The 26,695-nt window shown below is 33.8% G+C and overlaps 1 protein-coding gene across 1 annotated transcript; it reads left to right on the forward strand.

Annotated features, from left to right (window-relative positions):
- Positions 1 to 3,087: 3,087 nt before the first annotated feature.
- On the forward strand, positions 3,088 to 25,386 carry LOC132726091 (maternal embryonic leucine zipper kinase-like). The gene is given in 18 exon segments (XM_060711359.1): positions 3,088 to 3,219; positions 4,927 to 5,006; positions 5,599 to 5,684; positions 6,836 to 6,952; positions 7,803 to 8,015; positions 8,493 to 8,585; positions 8,924 to 9,022; positions 10,017 to 10,184; positions 10,678 to 10,761; positions 11,136 to 11,249; positions 12,540 to 12,864; positions 14,782 to 14,837; positions 14,839 to 14,888; positions 14,890 to 14,904; positions 18,518 to 18,701; positions 18,953 to 19,056; positions 19,808 to 19,981; positions 22,646 to 25,386. Coding segments are annotated over 17 exon segments (1,947 nt in total). The 5' UTR covers positions 3,088 to 3,219; positions 4,927 to 4,951; the 3' UTR covers positions 22,656 to 25,386.
- The last annotated feature ends 1,309 nt before the right edge of the window (positions 25,387 to 26,695 follow it).

The following is a 26,695-nucleotide window of genomic DNA, read 5'->3' on the forward strand; positions in this document are numbered from 1 at the left end:
TCCTTTTTTTTTTAGCTAGATAGTCAGATAATAAATTCATAGTATTACACAAATTAATGGTAAAACACGACAGAGTAGAGTCGAAATTCGATAATCTGTTTGCTAAGTGAAAAATGACCCGGATTACCGATTATTACTTTCCGCCCCGTCTCTGACATTTTTTTTTTATAAATGTCTAGCTTATGTATGTAGTGACACACTTGTTGAAGGATGTAATACTATTTTCAATAACTTTCATGGTGTTCACTCTTTCTTTAGACTCAGTTAAGCTGAGTTGTTTTTAAAGTAAAACTAATTTTGGATAATAAAATTCAAACAGTTCTTAAAAAATAAAAACACACAGTCACGGACGCACGTACACACTCACATTTTCACTTTTCAGCTATCTGGTTTAGATGACGTCAAACTGTTTTGCACGTATTAATGTTAAAGGGCCGATCAAAATTGGCCACGTGACACTCATAATAGATCAGTTGAAACCATGGTAAAACAAGTGCGTTAAAAATAATATATATATTATATATATGCTTCTTTCATATTCTGATCGCTTATAATTTATGTCATTGGGTTGTATTATTGTGCAATTAGGAATTTGTTTCATTCGTTTAATCTATTTTCTATATATACAAAAGCATTACAATTTTAATTTATCCAAGACTGATAAAAGATAGGTGCAAGTGCCAAATTAAAATCTATTAAAACAACTAAGTACCCATATTACAGATATAATATATACAGATACAAAATATACAGATGGTCTTTAGAACCTCTGGAGGCTTCATATCAAATCAACGCTAATTAATTATGTCATGTTTACATTTAGAAAATACTTAGTTAAATAATGTAAATTTAAATACCACTTACCTTCCTTTTAAGAAATATTATAAAATTCACCAATTTAAACCGCCTCCGTGGTCGAGGGGTTAGAGTCGATGACTTCTAATCCAGTTACCTCTCTGGCGTGGGTTCGATCCCCGGGATATGCTTTGGTAGTTTAGCGCGGATCGAGGAAGGTTGTCTAGTTCTGGTGTAACTCTTCAGGAACGATAGATAGGAAACTACCCGCCTATATGACTGAAATACTGTTGGGAAAAGGCGTAAAATGAAACAAACAAACAAACAAAATCACCAATTTAATTGAAAGACCGTGCATACAAAGCAATAAGAATGCCCGAACAGTACTGGATCCCCACAATAAAAAAAATAAATTTTATAAAAGAGGAAAGTACGGAAGAGCATTAGTGCCAGGTGTTTTATTAACTCGAAATTTCGAGTTACTAACTCGAAATTTCGACTTACTAACTCGAAATTTCGACTTACTAACTCGAAATTTCGACTTACTAACTCGAAATTTCGAGTAACTTATCTCGAAATTTCGAGTTACTAACTCGAAATTTCGACTTAGTAACTCGAAATTTCGACTTACATTGCACGACTTTCATTGGTTGCCGGTGAAAGCAAGGATTGAATTCAAGATACTTTCTTTCGTGTGTAGTTGTTGCACATAGACAGAGCACCTTTAACATTTATTCAACAGAACAATTTTATAGGGTCAAATTGTCCACAGATACTGAACATATCCTTCGCTTTTTTGTGGAGGGGGGGTGTAAAATCACACTTTCCACATTTCCGTGTTAACAGGGTGTTTCTTTTTCTTAAGCACACATACAACCATCATATGGAGAAACAACAAGTCCAAAACCCACCCTATTGTAAACTGTGCAATATCATACGAAATAAGTTTTAAATGACGTGTATAGGCCAGTTAGTCTGTCACGTTTCTTTATAATAATAATGTTTTTTGTAACATTATTCATTATTTACTAATACTTTGATTCATATTGTGGTTGATAAAAGTTGATAAAAGTGATACTTGTTATAATATATATGTTGGGAACAATATAAAAGCATCCGATTTTTACAAGAAATATAGTCAGTCCAACAATTTTGGCTAAGGCCTCAGCACGCCCTATTTTGGCCACGCCGCGATACTTTCCTCAGATGTCCCACACGTAAAGTATAGGATCGTTTTTTTTAACAGGGATGAGAAGAATATGATTAGTGAAAAGATATGTTCGAACAGATGGGATACAATACAACGTCTGAAGAACGCCTGAACGTACAAATTAAAGGAAGCCTTGTATTTTTTATGTCGGGTGTGTACATGCCATTACTAAGTTTAAGTTAAATTTCAATAGTTTTTGTCCAGGCACCCGTTTCTCCATCTCCATCGTTTAAAGGCACTGCCTACTATATCTTATACCATCTAAAATAACTTTGGCCATTCTTGTAATGTTAATAAGTCGAAATTTCGAGTTACTAAGTCGAAATTTCGAGATAAGTAACTCGAAATTTCGAGTTAGTAAGTCGAAATTTCGAGTTACTAAGTCGAAATTTCGGGTTAGTAAGTCGAAATTTCGAGTTAATAACTCGAAATTTTGAGATAAGTAACTCGAAATTTCGAGTTAGTAAGTCGAAATTTCGAGTTAATAAAAAACATACACCTGGCACTAATGCTCTTCCGTAGGAAAGTGTAAAAAAGATTATCAAAATTAAATTGTATAATACAAGTTTATTTTCTAACATAAGTTACCTCAGTTAACACATTATAGCTGGGATGTTTGGCTCCGCTTGGAAGAATAAATAAATAATAACCAGTGCGTGGCCACACCCGTCAGTCATGGACTCTGTAATAAAGTCTCTGCTATATCGAAATGGTGAAAGGAATATTTACAAGAAGATCTTGGGTACAGCAAGATTATCAATTTCAATTGCAAGTAACATTTTACAACCCAACCATCTAAATTTTTCTCAGTCTGCACTGAACAACAAAAACAATTTTCCAATTTAGATGCAAGTTTATTGAAAAAGTAAAAGCAAAAAAATAAACAATCTCACAATTTGTTGTGTCATTTTATTAATCTATTGTCGCTAAAAAGCTATACATAGCTTATGTTTTGTGAAATATTATATGTATATACATATGTACCGACAATAAATAAATTTTGATTTAATTTGTTGTGTCCCCAATTCGTTTAGCCAAAATTATCCGTGTAATTGAGATAATTTTAGCATATAAATCAAGCAGAGACTTTTCCGGAATATGATTGGCTGAAAATAGTGGCACATTTGAAAGGGAATTTTATGTGAAGTTTGCCGTGTTTTTATCAATAATATCCGCATTTTTGACTGTCACAAACAGTGTCATTAAAGGACGTTGTAGGTTATCATTTTATTAAACTATTGTTCTATTACGAGTGTAGGTAAACGCACATCAAAATTTGCTCTTCTCTGAAAATCAAATCATGCAAGATACACGTTTATTCAATGTTTAAAAAAATCCTATTTGTATCAATTAGCGTACCAAAATTGATTCTAGGGCAACACTAAATTTATTGATATGGTTATAAACAGGAGTTCATGTGTAGAAGCTGGAAAAAAAGATTTACATGTAACTTTGTAATAGCTAATAGAGTTCTCAGCAAATCAGTTCTCACAGTCACATACAAAATCGTATTAACTGCAAGCTCTGTGGTATTTTCTGATCTTTGCAATCTAAATCGTACAGTATACGTATATATGTATGTATTTTTATATCTATGCTTTTCTCTCGTCGATTCGTGACTCTTATTTGGAAAAATTGCACTTGCACAACAAATATCAGACATACATACAGTTCAATTAGTGCATGTGTTAAATAAATTCATTATCTAAAAGTTCAAAAACTTTAAATTACTTCTAAAAACAACCGCTCAAAGATTAGAGCAACTGAACATGTCAACCATGACTGTCTAGCTCAGCTGGACGCTTACCCATCGATTCGTGAAATCCGATTCACCCTGTGACGTCATCAAAATATAGGTGTTCACACCACTAAATGTTTGCATGGCTATTTTCAGTCCGATCTGATCAATTTATGTTTCAAAGTCTTAAGGTAATTCTTACAGCATAATGAATATTTGTTGGCTTAATTGTAAGTGTGTTTGATTAATTAAAACATCAATATCGAATATTTAAAAGTAATTAGGTCATCAGCTGATTGTAGGGTAAGCTCATAAATACACCTGTTCAATTACGCATTTTGATTGGATAGAATTGTCAAATCGAGTGTCTAATAAAACTTGTGTAGTTTTCGGATGGTGTATGTCCTTGGAGAAGTATTTATACCAGACAATTATTTATGTCACGAATCGATGAGAAGGCACGAATCGATGAGAATAAGGCATATATGTATTTTCTGTATAAGTTTTTATATACTATAATTCACCTTGCAGGGCACCGAGACAGCGACTGTGTTTGGAATTTTTACTATAACAGATTGAGTTTGATACATACGGAATTTTGCATGACTAGAGTTGCATCAAAATTCATTTATGTTCATTGTTTTTGACAGCCACACTTTATCCTTGCATATCGTGGCTACTTCCTTAATAAAAAAAAAGTTGCCTCGACTGGGACAATTTGCCCACTGACTTTTCAATTTAATAGTTTTCTTCGCATAAATAATAAATAACTTTTAATTTTGAAAATGTATTATTATTATAAAGTAAAATATTGTGATGTGAACAAAGGAACTTGAAGTAATTTACAGATTGCAAACAGCACTTACAAGCCATTTACTTTACCAAAAAAGATGTCAAAATATGCAATAAAAAGCATTGTGTTTAAGTCAACCAGTAATAATGTGGTGCTTAATACTGAAAAATCAGTCAATTATCACATATAACTAAGTATGAATCTTTTTACTTTTCTGAAAATTTTAGAACACTGACTTTTCTCAAGTTTGATTTTCTTGAAATAGTTTTGCAGAGGCATACAGCTTTAAGAACATACTGACTTGTTGACAGAAATTATGTAATAGACCTACTTCTAAATATCTAAAAGTTAATTCATTATGGCTGACATTATTATTATTTTTTTTTACAGATTCTATGCTTTAAAAAAAGCAGAGATGAGTTACTCAGAGTTGAAAGGTCTTTACCACCTTAGGGAGACCATCGGGTCCGGTAAGTTAATCTTGAAGTTTCTTAATAAATAAGCTTATTTAAAAGCTGTTAAACACAGGGTTTAAGTCAGGGCATTTTGCCCTATCACTATCAGATATAAGGCCCCATTCCCATTCCCAATGTTTTTTCCCAATTTCACAAACAAATTCCTAACAACTTGAAAATAAAACAAACTGTTAAAGTGAACTTTTGCAAAATTATAGAATGCCTGTAGGACATGTTTCGCAAAGAAGTAACATTAAAATAATGATTATGCACACAAATGAAAATTTATAAGAGCTAGGGTATTTTCAAAATTTCCTGAATATTTAACCTTCATAGATTACAAAAAGCAATTAGAAATCTTGCTTCATGGCTTTATTTTATTGAACAAATTGTATAACAAAAGATATTATATCTATCATACTATGTAGATTTAAGATGAATTTCATGTAAGCTTTTCTTGAAGTAAAAAAAAATTTGAGAAACATGGTATCTATGTGACTATTGACTTTTCTTTTACGATTACTGGAAGAAATTTTTAAAATTGCAACCTGATTTGAATTACTTTTCATTATATGTCATTATAACAATTTGTCTAATACTTCAACAGGTGGTTTTGCAAAGGTGAAGCTGGCATATCATTCTTTGACAGGAGAAAAAGTTGCAATAAAAATCATGGATAAAAGATCTCTAGGGGTGAGTGAAAAAAAATAAGATTCTTCTTATGCTGTAATTGAAGATGAAGTATCCAGTAATTTTCTTCAATGATCAATTTTTATGTTCCATCGCTTAGGTTTTATCAGAATGTTAATAATTGTAATAATGGCAATATTTTATTATGGCATGTATATTTTTCATTTCATGTTGCTGCCATGGATCAGATCTGTATAATTATAGGCACATTTATTCAGTATGATATTTCATGCCATGTTTCTTTTCAACACGATGCTTCTAGATGGTAATGTAACGTTAAGTAATCCTATTGTCAGGGTTGTTAATTGACTATTATTTACTTAAAAGAGTCCAAGAGGTACAAATATGAATTTGAAAATAAAAAATTTGGCTGCTTCTGTTGCTATTTTTGTGTCGCCTCTACGGAGTAGTGGCAACATATAGGGATCACTTCTCCGTCGTCTGTCCGTCCGTCCGTCCGTCCGTCACAAAACTTGTCCGGACTACTCCTCATAAACTACTGGTGCAATTTTATCCACACTTTACAGGAATGATCAGTACCAAGTCTAGTTGTGCATATTGTCAGCATTTTCCGGTTCAATGATTTTTGTCTGAGTTATGGCCCTTTAATAATTTTTATTTTTAAACTTTGTCCGGACTACTTCTCTTATACCACTAATGCAATTTCGATGAAACTTTACAGGATTGATCTGTAGCTCAAGTTCTTGCGCATATTGCACGGGTTTTCCGGTTGAATGATTTTTGGCTGAGTTATGGCCCTTTGATTAAAAGGTGTTTTTTTTCTGTGTGTTGCCAGATACGCAAAAGCTTGTCCGGACTACTCCTCATAAACTACTGGTGCAATTTTATCCAAACTTTACAGGAATGATCAGTACCAAGTCTAGTTGTGCACTGTCCGTCTGTCACAAAATTTGTCCCAACATGAAATTGGCCATCATGAGGCGACACATGTGATTACTGATCGCTCTTGTTGATATCCCAGGGCTGTTAACCTTTTTTGAAAATTTGTGTCTGGCAAGAATCTGGGCTGGGGGCATTTTTGTTTACCGAACATGTTCTTGTTTTCTGCCCAAATTAGCTGATTGCATGATCTTTGATGAAACCGGTGCCCAAAATGTAATGATATAGTTGACAGTCTGCGATCTTTATTGTAGGAAGATCTTCCTAGAGTGAAGACAGAGATTGCAGCAATGCAGGATTTATGCCATCAGCATATTTGTAAATTATACCAGGTGATAGAAACTACAGACCGTTTTTACATGGTTCTAGAGGTAAGGTTCTTTAATCATGCATGTGCATTGTATGAAAAAGTTGGGACATTTGAGTGCTTCTTGGTAGTGACACAGAAATATATTTCTTAAAGTGACATTATGCCCATCTGAAGGTATATAGTGAGTGAACAGGTGAGAGTCAAAATAAATTTTATTTTTGCCATCATTCCTTTTTGATTTAATAATTTACTTTGCATAAACAATAAATTACCACTGGATTCAAACAAAATTTAAGTGAATATCATTTAGACTTTGCCCGTAACGTTCTATTTATAAAAAGAGTGGGGCAGTCTTTTTATATTTTAGGCAGATTTTAAAGTTCATCCTAAACATTTTCCAATATAATCTGTTTGTCAAACATCATTTAAACAGTCAATCTTTTGAAATATAAAGTCAATTCAGCTCAACTTGACTATAAAAATATGAGCATAATGTCACTTGAAGTTTTTATATTATATTTGTTTTATTGTTGTTGATTGCCATAGTTTTGATTTTCTTTACTACATCCAGTTTTTGAATAGTCCAGTATGCTATCTCCTCTCAGGGCTTCCACTAGTTGAAGTTTGAGAGATATTTGCTCCTGATTTTGGCTTGTGACTTCCAAAATATAACCCATTTCCTTCTTTACCTATATAATGAGACCTCCAGTGTCAGACATTTTGCAGTTTCTGACTTCCAAATTTTGGATTTTAATGGCAGCCCTGTCAAATTGTTTATACAGAAACTCTCATTATAAATAAATTATTGGCTTGCCATAAGCACCCATAATACTGGATATGGAATCATTCCATTCTTTCTGTATATACTTGTATATGATAATATGCTATTTTCTATTTGATTTTATTGACAGTATTGTCCGGAAGGAGAACTGTTTGATTACATTGTGGCCAAAGACAGACTAGGTGAGGAGGAGGCTAGAATATTCTTCCGTCAGATTGTTTCAGCTGTGGCTTACATACACAACCAGGGTTACGCCCATAGAGATCTGAAACCAGAGAACTTGTTACTGGATGAGGAACAAAATTTAAAACTTATAGACTTTGGTCTCTGTGCAAAACCTAGAGTAAGTAATTGGGTCACATTGGCTTTTGCTTTATGTTTCAAAGATGCAAAAAAAAATGATTTCTGTAGTTACTAACAATATTTAATTTTTAAAGTCCGCTGGCTTAGCTAAATAGGGAGAGCATTGTTTTTGAACATTGAATCTTATGATCATTTGTCTCTCACCGCTGAAATAAAAATCATGTGGGATCAGTAGTTGGTAAATTTATGAGTAATAGGTAATTATTGGTAAATAATCCAGGAAAGCCAGTTAGGTGGACCAACCAGCAAGATTAAAAAAAATGAAAATTTGCGTTAAAATCAAACAATCAAATTTTAAGACTATAAAAGTAATGTAAAAGGTAATCAAGTCTCAGAAATACACATGTAGATTTATAGAAATAAAAATGATTTTCATGGGCTTCATTGATCTTGCACTGTAATTATCAAATAAACCAAAAAAGGTAGCATATGAATATATTTGAAATTGTTTATACAGGGTGGCATGGAGAATCATTTGTACACGTGTTGTGGCAGCCCAGCTTATGCAGCTCCTGAACTCATTTCTGGGAAAGAATATCTGGGTGCCGAGGTATATATAGTTTCATTTAACTTAATTCTGATGAATTGTGATTTTAGATTATTAGATATGAATGGAACAAAAACAAAAGGAGAAAGAGCGTATCATTCTCTTAAATTAGGCTCTGATAACTTGTTTATAACTGAAAAATACCATTGCTGCAATGACAAAAGAATGTGTAAGAAATGATCGGTTCTTAATTTCACTTTTTCTGTTTGTTAGTATTCTTTTTACAGTTGCTTGTATGAAACTTTAACGAAGCTATTATATGTATATCATGATTTTGCTTGATAGGAGAATTAAAAATCTGACTTGCCAACAATGTCCTTGTGATGTACATTATCTTACAGGCTGATATATGGAGTATGGGAATCCTGTTGTATGCATTATTATGTGGTTATCTCCCTTTTGATGATGAGAATATTCCACAGCTTTACAAGAAAATACAGGTTTGTATATTGTAGCAAAATTACAATTATATTGTCATTTGTAAAAATTTGATAGTTGAGTCAACATATTTAGTTAAAATGGACCTCAGTCAATACTTCTTCTGAATCACAGATGTCAACTTGGCCCAAAGTATTGCAAAATTTTGCTTGTCATGTATAAAATCGCATGCTCACCATAATTGAGCCGTGTCACGACAAAACCAACATAATGGGTTTGCAACCAGCATGGATCCAGACCAGCCTGCGCTTCTGCGCAGTCTGATCAGGATCCATGCTGTTCGCTTACAGATCCTATTACAAGTAAAAAAACTAATAGCGAACAGCATGGATCCTGATCAGACTGCGCGGATGCGCAGGCTGGTCTGGATCCATGCTGGTCGCAAACGCACTATGTTGGTTTTGTCGTGACGCGGCTCATATTTCCACACCAGTATTATTTGGAGTCTCTTGACTTTCAACTTAGCAAGAGGAAAATATATTTATGCTTAAGACATAACAAACGTTACAGATCATCTAAATTGTTTAGATGTATGTCACTTGTTTAATTGGAAATATATTTATGCTGGAGACATTATAAGCATTATAGATCATCTAAATAGTTAGATATATGTCACTTGTTTAATTGGAAATATATTTATGCTGGAGACATTATAAGCATTACAGATCATCTAAATAGTTAGATATATGTCACTTGTTTAATTGGAAATATATTTATGCTGGAGACATTATAAGCACAATAGATCATCTAAATTTTTTAATTATGTCATTTGTTTAATTTTATGGTATTCATGATTTCCTGAAGAATTTGCAAAGTAATTATTAATCGTATTTAACCTTGCTATGTTAATTTTTTTCCTAAGACAAACACAACTTTAATCTAGTATTTGCATGGGGTTGATGCAAAAACCTCAAAATCTGTTAATCTATACTTGTTTCCATTAAAAATAATTACCACATCTTGAATTACAACATAATTAATGAATGATGACTTCAGAGTGGGAAATACGACACACCTTCCTGGTTATCCGGTGAGAGTAAAGAGTTGATACAGGCTATGTTACAAGTGGACCCAAAACGTCGAGCTACCATCAACCAGCTCGTGGAGCATCCCTGGTTAATGAAAGGTGTAGACATACCTGTAGAATGGAACAGTAAATATAGGGTAATTGTGTTACACATTGCTGTTTTTACACTCATTTAGTTTTAGAAATTCTCCTCATAGAAAAATACAGTAAGCTTGTTGACAGAGCTTTTTTACACAGGCTGGAGAAGGAGTCCTCTCCTTAAATTTGGGGTAAAGTAACACATTATTTTTGCAATAGGGGAAGAAAAACTAAATTGAATTTTAAAAAAAAAGGTGCATTATTTGAAATAATTTTGCTGAAGAGTAGCAGCCCTTCAATTGCATCTGCTATAGAATGAAAAAAAAACTCTGGTAAAATAATGGAAAAAAAACTCTGGTGATATAAAATCAAATGTGCATATGTACTTAAAAATCTCACAATGAAAAAAAAAAACTTAGAATTTTTGGACATGTTATAAGGAATAACAAAATATACTAGAATTTTTATTCCTTCACTTCTGTTTGGATAATTTGTCTAAAACTCTTTATGATGTATATATGGAGTCCATTAAACACTTATTTGTTTTTATAGCGGAAAGTTGATGATGACTGCATTACAGAACTTGCAGTGCATTATGGGAAGTCTAAACAGGAAATGGAAACGGACGTTCAACAGGTGTGTATAACTGTGAATATATTCACTTTGTCATTTAGGTATGATTAGATGGTGTAAGGTACAAATACTTGTTTGTATGATATATTCTAGAAAGGCCCCAGTCTTGTTTCTGAAACATTTTAAAAAGCAGTGTTTGTTACTGTAAATAACTGTTTTGGTCCAGGTCTTATGCCTGCACAGATGGGCACCAGAGATCTTGCTCAATCAAATGGCCATTCACCATATGACCTTTGATTGTTGGTGTGACTAGAAAAACAACAAAAAATATAGGATAGTTACAAAACTGAAAGTTTTAAAAAGAAATTATTAAATACTTCTGACAAATGAAAAACTTATTGTACCTATTTTCATTCAATGTCCTCTGTTAATTTCAGTGGAAGTTTGACTACCTGACATCTACATACTTTTTATTACTGGAGAAGAAATTAAAGGGACGACCTGTAAGGTTGATACAACAACAACACAAACAGTCGCAAGATACACCTAGGGTATACTACTTTTCTTTTTATAAGAGCCATGATAAGTAGCAAAAATGGCTAGCCTGGGTGTTTTAATTTTTGCGTAAATATTTGAGTAACAAGAAAAGCCAAGTTGAGATAAAAAAATTTACTGCTGTACTAAACATTGATTTGGTGATGCTTAATATAATGTATCTATTTTTATTGCGAAGAAGTGAAATGCGGGTTTTACCCATGAAATAAAATCCATAATACTCGCAGTGTGGGCAATAAAACTTACTTCTTGTTAGCATATACACTGCCAAGGCCTATGAGCATTATACTGAGGTTAGCATTATAACGGGGCTTGTTTTTAATGGGGCTCCAGTGTATATATTAATAACTATGCTTAAATACATTTGAGCCGTTCACAACAAAACCAACATAATGGGTTTTGCGACCAGCATGGATCCCAGACCAGCCTGCGCATCTGCACAGTCTGATCTGGATCCATGCTGGTAGCAAACCCATTATGTTGGTTTTGTCATAACGTGGCTCATTTGATCTTTTTGCATTATTTCACGATTCAGAGACAACAAAAAAGCGTTTGAATTTCTGATGTGATCTTTTAGTGTGGCTGTTTGCTGCGCACTAGTGAAATCATTAAAAATGTTATTTTACTTATAGAACTTACAATAACAAAAAACAAATTCCCTTGAATATGTTATATAGATCACATTTAAGTGAGAAAATATCTACATTTTTCACCCAGGGCTGGTGAAAATACTGCAATTTTCTCACTTCTCAGTGTGATTTATAACATACTTAGTCAAAACAAGCAAACATCCTCTATGAACTTAGCAAAATAAGCAAAATTATTAAGTGTAACCATTGCAATTAGTATTAGATATTTAATCTTTTTTCTCATAATAACTTCTATTCTTGACCAAGAATTTTTGTGTCATAAATCTGGAAAAGATATCAATATTTGACATTGGAATTGTAATTAGTAGTTTGTATTGGATTTGAGCAAAATAATTTAAGGTATTGATCAACAATTTTAATGAATTGTACACAGAAAACAAAAAATTCAAGGTCAAAATAGTTAACAATGATTAATACAGACCACATGCTGCCTGTCTGTAAAGTGTGGACTTTGAATTTTAACAAAATTATTTTTTTAATTATTCTTTTTAAATTTTAGTTTATGAAATTTTATCACCACATCTTTAATGTTTTGCTAAAACTATAGGAGTCTGCGTCTACAAAATGGTAATTAAATCTTTAATGAAATATTTCATATCGGCTATCTGTCTGATTAATATTTGATTAATATTACAGCCGAGAAGTCAAAGTGCTGATTCATGTAGAACCCGGTAGAGAAATCGGAAAATGTTTGCAGTCGTACACAGGAAAAATCAGCGCCAAGGGCAGAGAGACCAAAATCGAAAAGCCAGAGAAAGACTTGCATTCTCTGATAATAAAAACAGCAATAAAGAAAATAAGGAGAACTTTCTTATACCAGAGACTCCAAGTTATAAGAATAAAACACCTAGACCAAGGAATAATAATAACAAGAACCTTATAGAACAGAATAACTTTGAAAATAGGAAACCTAGATCACCGTTAATGGCTAAACAGTTACCAGTCGCCCTTGACGATACATGTAAGTATACTGATGGGAGAGGCTAAAAAAGACTCCACTGAGGGTTTATTTTTTCCCGACAATGGGACTAGATATATTTTTTTTCAAGATATATTTTCCATTTTGATATAGGTCTGTAATAATAGTGTGCTGGAATTACAAACATTTGCTCCATTTGCTTTTCCAGAAAAATTGTTTTTATTGTGAAAAAATGACCAAAAAAAGAAAAGCTTTAAAATGCTGTTAACAAGCTAAGAAGCACATAAGAGTACAATATCAATTTAATTCCAATTATATTTTTGTGCCCCCACTTTAGTGGCGGGCATTTAGATTTACCCTTGTCCGTCAGTCCTTCCTTCCGTCCGTCTGTTCTCTTTTGTGTCGCACGTAACTCAAAAAGTATTTTGACGTAGAGTCATGAAATTTTACAGAAATGTTGAACAGCATGTGTAGTTTTGTGCACCTGGGTATTTTCGTCTGGATATTTTTAGTATTTTTAGAGTTATTGCCCTTGACTTAGTAAAATTTTGCAATTTTCAACTTGTGTTGCATGTAACTCAAAAAGTTTTTGACCTAGAGTCATGAAACTTTACAGAAATGTTGATCAGCATGTGTAGTTGTGCACCTGGGTATTTGTCTGGATATTTTTAGTATTTTTAGAGTTATTGCCCTTGACTTAGTAAAATTTTGCAATTTTCAACTTGGTCGCATGTAACTCAAAAAGTATTTGACCTAGAGTCATTAAACCTTATGGGAAGGTTGCTCAGCATATTTTAGTTTTGCACCTTGGGTTTCTCTTGTGGATTTATCTAGTATTTGTAGAGTTATTTCCCTTGACTTAGTAAAAACCGTTTCATTATGTTGTTATTTGTTCCTTGAGTGCTTGACTTAGAATCAACCAACTTTACAGGAATAATGATCAACATCACTAAATTACAGGAATAATGATTTTGCTTGTGCATTTTTTTCAGTTTTGTTAGAGTTATTCCCCTTGACTTACAGAAGTATAAATTTGCAATTTTCAACTTGTTCATGCATAGCTCAAAATATATTTCCATTGTACGCCTGAAAGGTTACAAGAATGTTGGTCAGCATGTGTACTTATGCACCTTGGGGTTTGCTTGTGGATTTATTCAGTATTTGTAAAGTTCTTGCCTTTCCTTAGTTAAAGAATTTTAGTTTTCAAAAAATATTTGACCTAGTGTCATAAGATTGACAGATCAGTGGTGCGGTGGGGGCACCCGTGTCCTATGAACACTTTTCTAGTTCTATTTATTTTTGCATATCTTTATGAATTAAGTAGTGCAACATTTGATGAATGTAAGAAACTCAAATATTACATGGCAAGGTATATGATTTTTTACAGGATAATTTAAAGTTGTGTTTTTGATTTCTTTCATGCTAGCCTACTCAGTTACAGGTCTTACACCTGTACAGATGGGCACCTGATACAGTGTCTATTCTAGGAAGGGAGATAAAAAATTCTCATTTCTCATTTTTTTGATAAAATTTCCCCCCCCCCTTTTTTCCAAATCCTAGAATAGACACTGCTAATATCTTGCTCCATCAATTGGACATTCACCATATGACCTTTGAGCGTTGGTGCGACTCGAAAATTATAGGATAGTTACGAAGCTGAAGGTTTTATGAAGTAATTGTTAAGAAATTCAAATGAAACACATTCAGTTGAAACAGAAATTTAAGCAGGTGTAATTGAAATTCAAATGAAACATTCATGTATATAATAATAGAAAATTCAAATAAAACATATTCATAGAAATTCAAATGAAACATATTTAGGTGCAAAAAGCAGCAATAGAAATTCAAATGAAATATATTCATAGAAATTCAAATGAAACATATATAGGTGTAATTGATTCCTTTCTTTTCATTCCATATATGTGAACTTCAATTTTGTTATATTTCTTTGAATCGTAGTATGCACACCAGGGAAGATGCACAATGGTTCCATGTTGAACAGCACACTTTCACCATTCACGGTCGTACGATTCACAACTAAATAATCTACAGAAAGAAACACACCCTCAGCGCATCAAAGAAGTAAGATTTGAGCCGTGTCATGACAAAACCAACATAGTCTGATCAGGATCCATGCTGTTCCCTATCAGTTTCTCTACTTGTTATAGGGTTTGTAAGGCGAACAGCATGGATCCTGATCAGACTGCGCGCGATGCGCAGCCTGGTCTGGATCCATGCTGGTCACAAAACGCACTATGTTGGTTTTGTTGTGAAGCAGCTCATTTATATTTCATACTTATTGTGTATAGCATACTTTGATGTTGTTTGGTAATCCAATATAAGTTTGCATTGCTTTTTGTAGTAAAGGGAGGTAACGAGACCGTTGGCATTTTTGTGAATTTTTTTATATACATGTATATTTTTTTCAGTTTTTGGCATAAAAAGTTGAAATTATAAAAAAAGAAATACAAAATTTCTTGCTTGAAGGCAAATTAAGAAGTTTTTAAAACTAAATGCTGTTTACAGTGTTAAATTTTGGAAGTTTTCCTTGTTTGTATCTTGAACAAAACAAAATATTTTATCTCCTTTTGCTTTAAAGTTTAACACATATATTTAAGAAGAATATCTAGAACAAGTTCTACATATTCAATAGAATTTCTTTAGATTGAGAACACATTTATTTACTTGAGTCTTGTAAAGAAGAGTGGAAAAATGATAAGGTGTGATGCTCCTTAAGTTCTGAAGTAAAAAAGTTAGCACCTGTTTGGAAAAAAATATTGACCTATGTTGTGTTACATATTCCAAGAAAACTACAATTGAAAGCATGCACTTAACACAAACAAAAATTCTTAAATTCAATTTACAAAAATTCTGTGCTATTTTGATGAATATCTGCTTGCTTTTTTTTTAATAATAAAAAAATAGTGTTCATGATTTCTTTGAAGAATCATTCATTAATTTTGGCATTATTTGTTTTCAAGTGCTGTATTTGGTAAATCTACAATGAAAATAAATTGTTATGTTTCCTAAGTACAGCTGCAGAAAATTGTATGAAAGTTTCTTATAATATTTGCTTATGATATATACATGTTGTAGAGCTTTGTTTGCTAGCCTGTGATCACTTAGTCAGTTTTGTCATTTCATTTATCACCATGTAAATCAGGAATGTGAAAAGAACACAAGAAATGTGCAATATATGGCCAAAATGAGCAATACAGTAAACAGACTAATAGATCTTAATGGTAAATCAAATTGAAAGAATTGAATTAGCATGTACAGCTGCTCAGACATATCTTAAACCTCATTAAAAAAAGTTTCCAGAATATGTATGTTTTTCATGATCATGAGAATAAGAAGCTGGCAACTATTAGAATGGCAACCTTTTGTGTTTTGTCAATGTTTTTTTTTATACAAAAATGACATAACTTAAATTATATTTGATATTACCCCGGAGACAATACAAAATAGTTAACATAATTGATACATTTTGGTATATCGGACCATTTTCTTAACTACTCATATTGTATTATTCTAAAATAAGCAGACAAAATCTGATTGAGTGACTTTTAATATTTATTATTCTGGTTGAAAAATGATGTCTTAGCAGCCCTGTGTGCTTATTCAACTCTTATATTTGTTGAATTATGAAATACATTGGTCCATTTACTACATTGCTTAGTACAGCGATGTAATGCATAGATGCAGTGTAACTATTGCACAGTTGCTGCGTTGTTTTCACATTCCTGTGTTACAGGATATATACACAGAATTTGTGCACATATACATTTTGATTTCTCATTAAATGCTTCATTAAGACATTTAAAGGTTTTAGATATTTTATACATTAAATGTTATTTAGGAAGTCAGATCAAAATGAACTTAAAATGCAGTCTCTGCCACAGCATCTAGACCCGTCTGCTTTAGTCATTCTATCTAGATTTGCTGTATTCACCATAACTCTTAGTTACATATGATAGATTTCTCATACTGTAAGAAAAATTCTGAATATTATGAAATGATATGTTGATTTACACCAAACCAGCAAACTTTAAAGGTTAACACCGGACATGAAGCATTATCATGTTCTATTTGAAGTTATCTGGCATGGGTGCTTGTCAAGATTGTCACACACAAGAGATCTATATAATACGGAATGCTGTTAGGGCCATCGCCTATGAATGTGTTGGTCTAAAACGCGATAGTCGATTGATACCGTTATAAAACCGCGAAATCACGAAAAATACCCGATGGGAAACGCCGAAAGCACCCGTGATGGAAAACGGATTAGTACCGATGGAAATCCCGAGACAAGTACCCGCATACTACCCGATGAAATGAAAAACCGGATAAAACTATCCGTAGTATTTCAACAATCGTACTGTCCGGATTTTCCACAATCGCAAGTTAAACGAATGATTTTCGCCAAAAACAAACATCGTATGCCTTCTTTCAAAAATCTTATTATTTTATTTCATTGTTTTCAAAATTGGTTATTTAAATCGCCAAAAATGAAAGACACTGTTTTCCAATTGTAACTATATCTACTATGTTATTCAGACTTCCCGAAATTAAGACTAGGTCATCCAATCAGGTGAGCATGTGAATTGTCTGTATTTTAAGATGGAAGTTTCGTGATTTCGCGTTTTCATCATCGTACTGTCGAGTATCGGCGTTTCAGATCAAGCCGTTCATAGGCGATGGCCCTAACGGCATTCGGAATGCCGTTAGGGCCATTTCGCCTATGAATGTGTTTAATCTGATACGCGATAGTCAATAGTACGATGGTGAAAACACGAAATCACGATAAACTACGATGGTGAAAACGCGATAGTACGATGATGAAAACTTGATAGTACGATGATGAAATCACGACAGTACGATGGTGAAAACGCGATAGTACGATGAATGAAAACACGACAGTACGAGATGATGAAAACGCGATAGTTCGATGGTGAAAACGCGATAGTACGATGGTGAAAACGCGATAGTACGATGATGAAAACACGACAGTACGATGATGAAAACGCGAAATCACGAAACTACGATGGTGAAAACGCGACAGTACGATGGTGAAAACACGATAGTTTATCGCGCTTTCATCATCGTAGTATCGTACTGTCGCGTTTTCATCATCGTACTTTCGCGTTTTAATCATCGTGCTTTCGCATTTTCACCATCGTAGTTTCGTGATTTCGCGTTTTCACCATCGTACTATCGACTATCGCGTTTCAGATCAACACATTCATAGGCAATGGCCCTAACGGCATTCCGTAATATAATGGGTCAAAGGTCGTTATAACAGGGACAAAAAGTCATGAAGCTTCCGTATTAAGTTTCCTTTTCAACATTTTGAATGTCAATTGATATTGCTTAAACAAGATATTAGATAGAAAATAAATGTTGTGACTAATATTTATTTTTATGATTTCCACTTTTTCATTTTTTGCATAAATTTTACAAAAATTAAAATATAAATAGTTTGAGGAACAAGATAAAAAAAGAAAATAGATATTTTGCATTTATATAACAAAGACACAATGGCATTAGCTTTTGCTAGAAAAATATATATCACATACCTTGTAAAGCACATACATATCCAGTGGTTAATGTAGAATAGGTCAGAAAAAACGTTGATCAAAAGTGGCTCAGTGGTCAAGGCTAATTTTTTCTGTGTTTCTCTATATGTAACTTATAGACAAGTGCCTCCTAAATCTAACAGGGCCTCATCCGTTGATGACGATCTATACAAAGCTCACATGGACACGACACCAAGCAAGTCGAGGAAGGGTTCCGTGTTTGGCAGTCTGGAGAAGGTATTCAACATGCTTACACCAAAGAAACAAAGAGGATCTTCATCTGACGGTCCCAGGAAAGTCAAGGTTAGTGTCATACATTGATGAGGTCATGGCTTCAGGAGTAAAGCTGCTATCCCACATGGGATGGTTTGGTTTTCTTTTTGAATGTCTGCCAAATATAAAATTACACTATTGGTTGAAACACCTACATGAAACTAGATGAATTGATAAATACATTTCATGTTTCTAGTAATACCAGCCTATTAAGTACATGTTATTGGCACTTGTGTCATGCTATCAGCTGTTTTCAGGTGTGTAAATTGGTTATCTTTTAGGCTGTACACAATGTATTCAGGACCAATGAAACAAATGCTGATACTGCTTTTGCCAGTTTGAAGGCTACTGTGAAGAAGAAGTTTATACCTTTTAAAGAGAGCGAGTAAGTATGATGATAAATAAAAATATATAAAAAAAAGTATGTCCGGCAAAAATGAATTCTGTTTAATTATGATAGGTTAATTATATGATTTTGAGATATCTTTATGGCCTATAAACATGTATATCACTTGCCACTCAATGCTGAAGGTTTAAAATCATACCATTAACGTGACTTTACACTATAAGGAAGCATCTATCACAACAAAGATTGGTTGTTATATCCAAGTGCCATTAGTATAGGTTTCTGAAATAATTAACAGGGGCACCCAAAGTCCTTTTGGTTTTAAACATATTTATTTGAGCTCGATTGCGAAACAAGTTCTTGCAACTTACATTCCCAACCAGTACTGGTGTCATATGAAGAAACATGGTCCTGACCCGAGTAGGGGTCAAACCCATGATCTCCAGGTTGAGAGGCAGACACTTAAAACACTAGGCCACCACTTCCCCCGAAGTCCTTTGACACATCCTGTGAAGCTTGAAAATCATTAGCTGAATTTATTCATCTCAGTTTGATTTAAAACCAATAAACATAAACAAGTCACACTATTGCCACAAGCTACCAAAGAATTAATTATTCTTTGGGGAAAAAAATTAGTGTTTTTTTTTGTTTTTTTTATAAGCATTACCAAAATGTCCATCATTGTTAGACTTCTCTTGTTCAATGATAGAAGTCACTTTTTATTTAACAGCCACATGCTTGTTGTGATTCCCTTCACTAGATAGATATATTTGTATTATTATGATTTCAGCTATACTTTACGTTGTACTGTGATGGACGATTGGGGGCGCGTCAAACTGGCTTTTGATTTAGAAGTTTGTGCTATACCCAAGATGTCATTTGTTGGCGTGTGTAGAAAAAGGGTGAAAGGCGATACATGGCACTACAAGAAACTGTGCGAGGATATTTTGTCCACTGCTAAATTGTAAGTATTACTATCTTTGTTTTAGAGAAATACAAGCTTTATTTCAGAGAAACACAAGTGTTATTTTAGAGAAACACAAGTTTTATTTTAGAGAAACACAAGTGTTATTTTAGAGAAACACAAGTTTTATTTTTACAAGTGTTATTTTAGAGAAACACAAGTTTTATTTATAGCAAGTATTATGATATGATTCATCCATTTTAATATGATGTTATATATAATAGATGACGTTGTAAAAAGTATTTTTTATGCCCCCGGGCATATAGTAATTGAACCGTCTGTCCGTACGAGGTTAACCTAGAACGGCAAGTTGGATTTTCCTTAAGTTCTACCTGTACCAATGGCTTCATAATTTACACACTTACTAATCCATACAAAGTATATGATCTGGGCAAGTTACATAACTATGGCTTCCATTTGCACCAAGTTATGGCCCTTTTCAGCATTTTGAAAATGAATAATGGTTAACCTTAACCGGCAAGTTGGAAATATCTTATGTTCTATCTGAACTAATGGCTTAATAATTTTCACACTTATCAATACAATGTACATGATATTGCCAAGTTATATAAATGTGCCATCCATTTTCCCAGTAATTTCCCTTTTTATCACTTTGAAAATAGGGCCTTGTATGGTTAACCTATTCCGCCAAGTTGGATTTATAAAAAAATTCACCTAATTACTTAATTTATTTAATGATATCTTTCATATTTGGTAGATGGATACCTTTAACGGTCCTCTAATTTTTTGTGGTGTTAGGCGTCTCTAGGTCAAGGTCACTTGTGTAAAAAAAAAAATCTAAACATTTCTGCTCATACAGCCTATTTTTAAGTTAATGTCTATCATTTTTATAATAGTCATACCAAGGGAGGTCCTCTTCCTTTTCCTTTAGTAAGTGGTCATTTGGGTCAAGGTCACCAATGTCAAAAATAGATTTACTGACAAGAATCTGCGCCGGGGGCATTTGTGTTTAACAAACACGTTCTTGTTTTCTCTATGCATATTGTAATTCTGTCATTTTATATATATTTGTCTTAAAAGTTAGATTTTGCTTTACATCATTAGATTACATTTTTAGCTCGACTTTTTTTTTTTGAAAAAAAAAAGTAGAGGTATTGCTATAGTCGCGGCGGCGTTGCCGTTCCTGTTGCCATCCGCAAACTTGTACCTGGATCATAACTTTTTTATTTCTTGGTGTATTGTCTTTATACTTGGCCACAACAACCCTTGGGACAAGACCTTTCAGTAGACCACACTAACCTTGACCTTCATCCATAAATGACCTTGACCTTCAAGGTTAAAAGTCAAAATTTTGCTTGTTCATGCTGTTATTGGCTGTAACTTTATTATTTTTGAATGGATTGTCTTCAAACTTGAACATAATAATCTTCAAGGATATCCCTTAAAAATAACCAGACAGACCTTGACCTTCACTCATAAATGACCTTTACTTTGAAGGTCAAATTATTGAAATTTTCAATTTTTTGGCTATTATTGGCTGTAACTTTGTTATTTTTGAATGGATTGTCTTCAAACTGTAACATAATAATCTTCAAGGATAACCCTTAAAAATAACCCGACATACCTTGACCTTCACTCATAAATGACATTGACTTTGAAGGTCAAATTATTGAAATTTTTTGTATCTGACTGTAACTTTGCTATTATCGAAGGGATCAACTTCATATTATAACAGAACATTCTTAAGGACCAGACGTTGTTGTTTATCAAACACTTGGGCTCTTAATTGACCTTGACCTTGAAGGTTAAATTACTGAATTTTCTCAGATTTGTGCATTAAATGACCATATATATTTATTGGTGTGTGTGTGTGTGTGTGTGTATATACATATCATCATCATCAACAACAACAAAAACATGTGTCACCACCACCTGTCACCACATGACACCACCACGTGACTCCAGCATGTGACACCACCACGTGACTCTACCATGTGACATCACCACGTGACTCCACCACCAAGTGACTCCACCACCACGTGACTCCACCATGTGACATCACCACGTGACTCCACCACCAAATAACTCCACCACCAAGTGACTCCAACACCACGTGACTCCACCACGTGACACCACCATGTGACACCACCACGTGACACCACCATGTGACTCCACCACGTGACTCCACCATGTGACACTACCACGTGACTCCACCATGTGACTCCACCACGTGACTCCACCACCAAGTGACTCCACCACCACGTGACACCACCACTGACTCCACCACGTGACACCACCAGGTGACACTACCACGTGACTCCACCACATGACATGACTCCACCACTTGACTCCACCACGTGACTCCACCACATGTCACCACGTGACTCCACCACGTGTATCTATTTATAGAATTTTCTATTGATAGAATTGCGTGTTTCTATTTATAGAATTGGGTGTTTCTATTTATAGAATTGGGTGTTTTTATTTAAAATATATAGACAAAACTAATGTGACAAGACAGACGATTAATTTTATAAAAAGGAAACGTTAAGATTTTGTTCAAACATTTCTTTGTTTGCTTTTAGAGAAAGTAAAAAGTCGAGCGTTGCCCCCGCCCGGCGGTGGCTCTTGTTGTTTTTATTTCAATCATGAATGAGCATTTAGAAATTAAAATAATGCAAACATTACTATTTATTTTACCAGGATGTGCTGATTTTGATTGGATAATACATAACAACAGTGCCCAACACAACTTACACAGTGCTCTGTGATATCTCTACTCGAGTGTACCTCATCCCTCATAATGTGATCGTGAACTTACAAATGATAAAATGTGCCACATAGTCATATAGTAACCGTAGTAGAAATGTTTAAATTCATCAATGGTTTGACAGTTGGTTGTGATATCAAATGGTACAAGGTTTTCTTTTCCGAAAAAATATTAACAAACTTGCCATTTGTTCTGCATAGCCGAAATAGAAAATATTTAGGGTAACAATTTGGCGGCTGTGATTTTTTTTATCTGCATGAGAAGAAATTAGTCAAATGGTAATAAATAAGTGACTAGTTGAAGTTTTAGCTGTGTATATATCTTATCATGTATTTATGGACTTGTTTTAAAATTTCAGGACATTGTATGTGCATGTCTTTTTATATTCAAATATATATTTTTAATAAGTGCTTTTTTGATGAAACTTCAAAAATTGTTTTCAAGAATTGTGTTCAATAGACATAAAGATTCAAATTTTGACATGAGAATAATAAAAGTAAACATTAGAAAAAAAAAGTGTCTCAATGACATAGTTGTAATTAGTACGGTGTTTATAATGTTAGGTGTAAAAAGACTGCGATGGAGCAAAGTTATAATATGTATAGCACTGAAAAAATACATTATAAACTGTGCCTTGATTTTATTTCAATTACTATAACTTTAAATCTTTTGGTGCAATTGTATGCTTTTCATCCATTTGATTTTTGAAAAATAGTTTTTTTTTTCCACTAAAAAGTAACTGTTTCAGTGTTCAAGTCAAGGATAGACAATTTATTCATGTCTCTCTGTAAGTGAAAGTTGGCTTTGTTGAATATTACAGCGACTTTTAATGCCAGTAATTATGTCTCCTTAAATTTTTATCTGTCCGTTTGTCCTCAATTAAGCTTGTCCGCCCTTCGCAGGTCAAACTACTGGTGGGATTTCAAGTAAACTTTACAGGAGTGATCAGTACTATCCTTAGTTGTACAAATTACCGGCATGTTCTGCTTCGTTGCACAGAATGGCCACCAAAGCTGAAAATAGAAAAATCTTGTCCAGCCTTCCACATCATTTACTGGTAGGATTTCAACCAAACTTCACAGGAGTGATCAGTACCATCCCTAGTTGTGCACATCGCTGGCATGTTCTGCTTCGCTGCACAAAATGGCCGCCAGAGCTTAAAATAGATAAATCTTGTACGGCCTTCATAGGTTAAACTACTGGTGTGATTTCAACCAAACTTCACAGGAGTGATCAGTACCATCCTTAGTTGTGCACATCGCCATCATGTTCTGCTTTGCTGCCCAAAATGGCCGCCAGAGCTAAAAATAGAAATAGCTTGTCCGGCCTTCACAGGTCAAACTACTGATTGGGTTTCAACCAAACTTTACAGGAGTGATCAGTACCATCCTTAGTTGTGCATGTCACCAGCACGTTCTGCTGCTTTGCACAAAATGGCCGCCAGAGCTAAAAATAGAAAAATCTTGTCCGGCCTTTACAGGTCATACTACTGGTAGGTTTTCAACCAAACTTTACAGGAGTGATCAGTACCATCCTTAGTTGTGCACATAGACGTTCAATTGTACTGCACAAAATGGCAGCCAGAGCTAAAAATAACATAATTCTTGTCCGGCCTTCACAGGTCAAACTACAGATGGAATTTCAACCAAACTTTACAGGAGTGATCAGTACCATCTATGGTTGTGCACATCACTGGCACGTTCTGCTTAGCTGCAGAAAATGGCCGCCAGAGCTAAAAATATAAAAATCATGTCCGGCCTTCATAGGTCAAACTACTGGTGGGATTTCAACCAAACTTTACAGGAGTAATCAGTACCATCCTTAGTTGTGCACATCACCGGCAAGTTCTGCTTGCACTAAATGGCCATCAGAGCTATAAATAGAAAAATCTTGTCCATCTTTCACAGGTCAAGCTACTAATACTTCACGATTGACCATACATAGTTTTGGAAGACTTTTGTTTTCGTGACAAAAACCCTTCTAGTTTAAAAAATTTGTAATGTTAGTAATTTGAACCTTTGTTTTTATTGTAAAATTTCAAACTTGCATGTTATGGAAATTGTAAACAAATGATCAATATGAATTTGCAGGAAAATTGCCATCTTACCATCTGTGATAACAAAATACTTATCCAATATGTGTTTCACATCTCTGTTCTGTATTGGCGTTAAAATATATCATGCTTTTCGTCTTGGTGAAATTTTCAATGCCCATTTGTATTTGATCTTGTATATTGTAAAATATCATCCTTGTATTTTAGACATTTACACTTATTTAAAATTTTTACCATGGCTTGTCATTTACTTGTTTTTCAGTTAATCAGATTTTTCAGGATTTTAATACTTGATATAATTATAATGGCATAAAAAGAAGAGTTAACATGTCCTTTTATGAATAAATGTAACTTCATAAATCACATTAAATCAAAGCATATTATTATGTACTAATATTTCTCTTTCTTTTAATTTCACTATTCATTGTTTTATGCAGAAATGTTATTATATGATTTTTTTTAAAGCTGAGTAAACTTTGCATTTGGTAATTTTGTATATATAAATGTAGTTGTCTTTATCAAATTGTCTCACATTTAGAATTGTAAATATATATTCTACTTGTCTAATATTTATGTATAAATCATGTCTTATTAACATAAATAAAGTGCAAAAAATTGAAACTGTTTTGTTATAGGATAGGACCTGTATGTGTTAAACTTTGTGTGAAGTCAATTCTCTCAATCTGTTGAATTACATAGATAATCAAAATTTTCCTATAAATTTCTTCATGAAATATTGTTCCAAAAATATTAAGTGGTCTATATATAGTAATATAAGTATGTTTACAATATACAAACCTTTTGGCTAGTTTTGAGGGTTTTTTAGCTCACCTGAGCATGCTCAGGGTGAGCTTTTAGGATCGATGATTGTCCGTCGTCCGTCCTCCGTCCACATTTGTTTGTTAACACTCTAGCGGTCGCATTTTTGCCTCAATCATCATCAAACTTGGTAAGGATGCTTATCTAGTTGATAGCTCGGATGAGTTTGAACATGGGTCATCTCGGATGAGAAACTAGGTCACAAGAGCTAAAAATAGAAAAACCTTGTTAACACTAGAGGTCACATTTTTGCCTCAATTATCATCAAACTTGGTCAGGATGTTTGTCTAGGTGATAGCTCGAATGAGTTCGAACATGGGTCATCTCGGATGAAAAACTAGGTCACAAGAGCTAAAAATAGAAAAACCTTGTTAACACTCTAGAGGTCACATTTTTGCCTCAATTATCATCAAACTTGGTCAGGATGTTTGTCTAGGTGATAGCTCGAATGAGTTCGAACATGGGTCATCTCTGATGAAAAACTAGGTCACCGGAGCTAAAAATAGAAAAACCTTGTTAACATTCTAGAGGTCACATTTTTGCCTCAGTCATCATCAAACTTAGTCAGGATGCTTATCTAGTTGATAGCTTGGATGAGTTCGAACATGGGTCATCTCGGATGAAAAACAAGGTCACAAGAGCTAAAAATAGAAAAACCTTGTTAACACTCTAGAGGCTAATTTTGCCTCAATCATCATCAAACTTGGTCAGGATGCTTGTCTAGGTGATAGCTCGGATGAGTTCGAACATGGGTCATCTCGGATTAAAAACTAGGTCACCGGAGCTAAAAATAGAAAAACCTTGTTAACACTAGCGGTCACATTTTTGTCTCAATCATCATCAAACTTGGTCAGGATGCTTGTCTAGGTGATAGCTCGGATGAGTTCGAATCGGATGAAAAAGTAGGTCACCAGAGCTAAAAATAGAAAAACCTTGTTAACACTCTAGCGGTCACATTTTTGCATCAATCATCATCAAACTTGGTCAAGATGCTTGTCTAGGTGATATCTTGGATGAGTTCAAACATGGGTAATCCTGGATGAAAAACTAGGTCACAGGAGCTAAAAATAGAAAAACCTTGTTTACACTCTAGCGGTCACATTTTTGCCTC

Source organism: Ruditapes philippinarum, unplaced genomic scaffold, assembly GCF_026571515.1.
Source record: "Ruditapes philippinarum isolate M1 unplaced genomic scaffold, ASM2657151v2 ctg5151_1_1_1_1, whole genome shotgun sequence".
Lineage (NCBI taxonomy): Eukaryota > Metazoa > Mollusca > Bivalvia > Venerida > Veneridae > Ruditapes > Ruditapes philippinarum.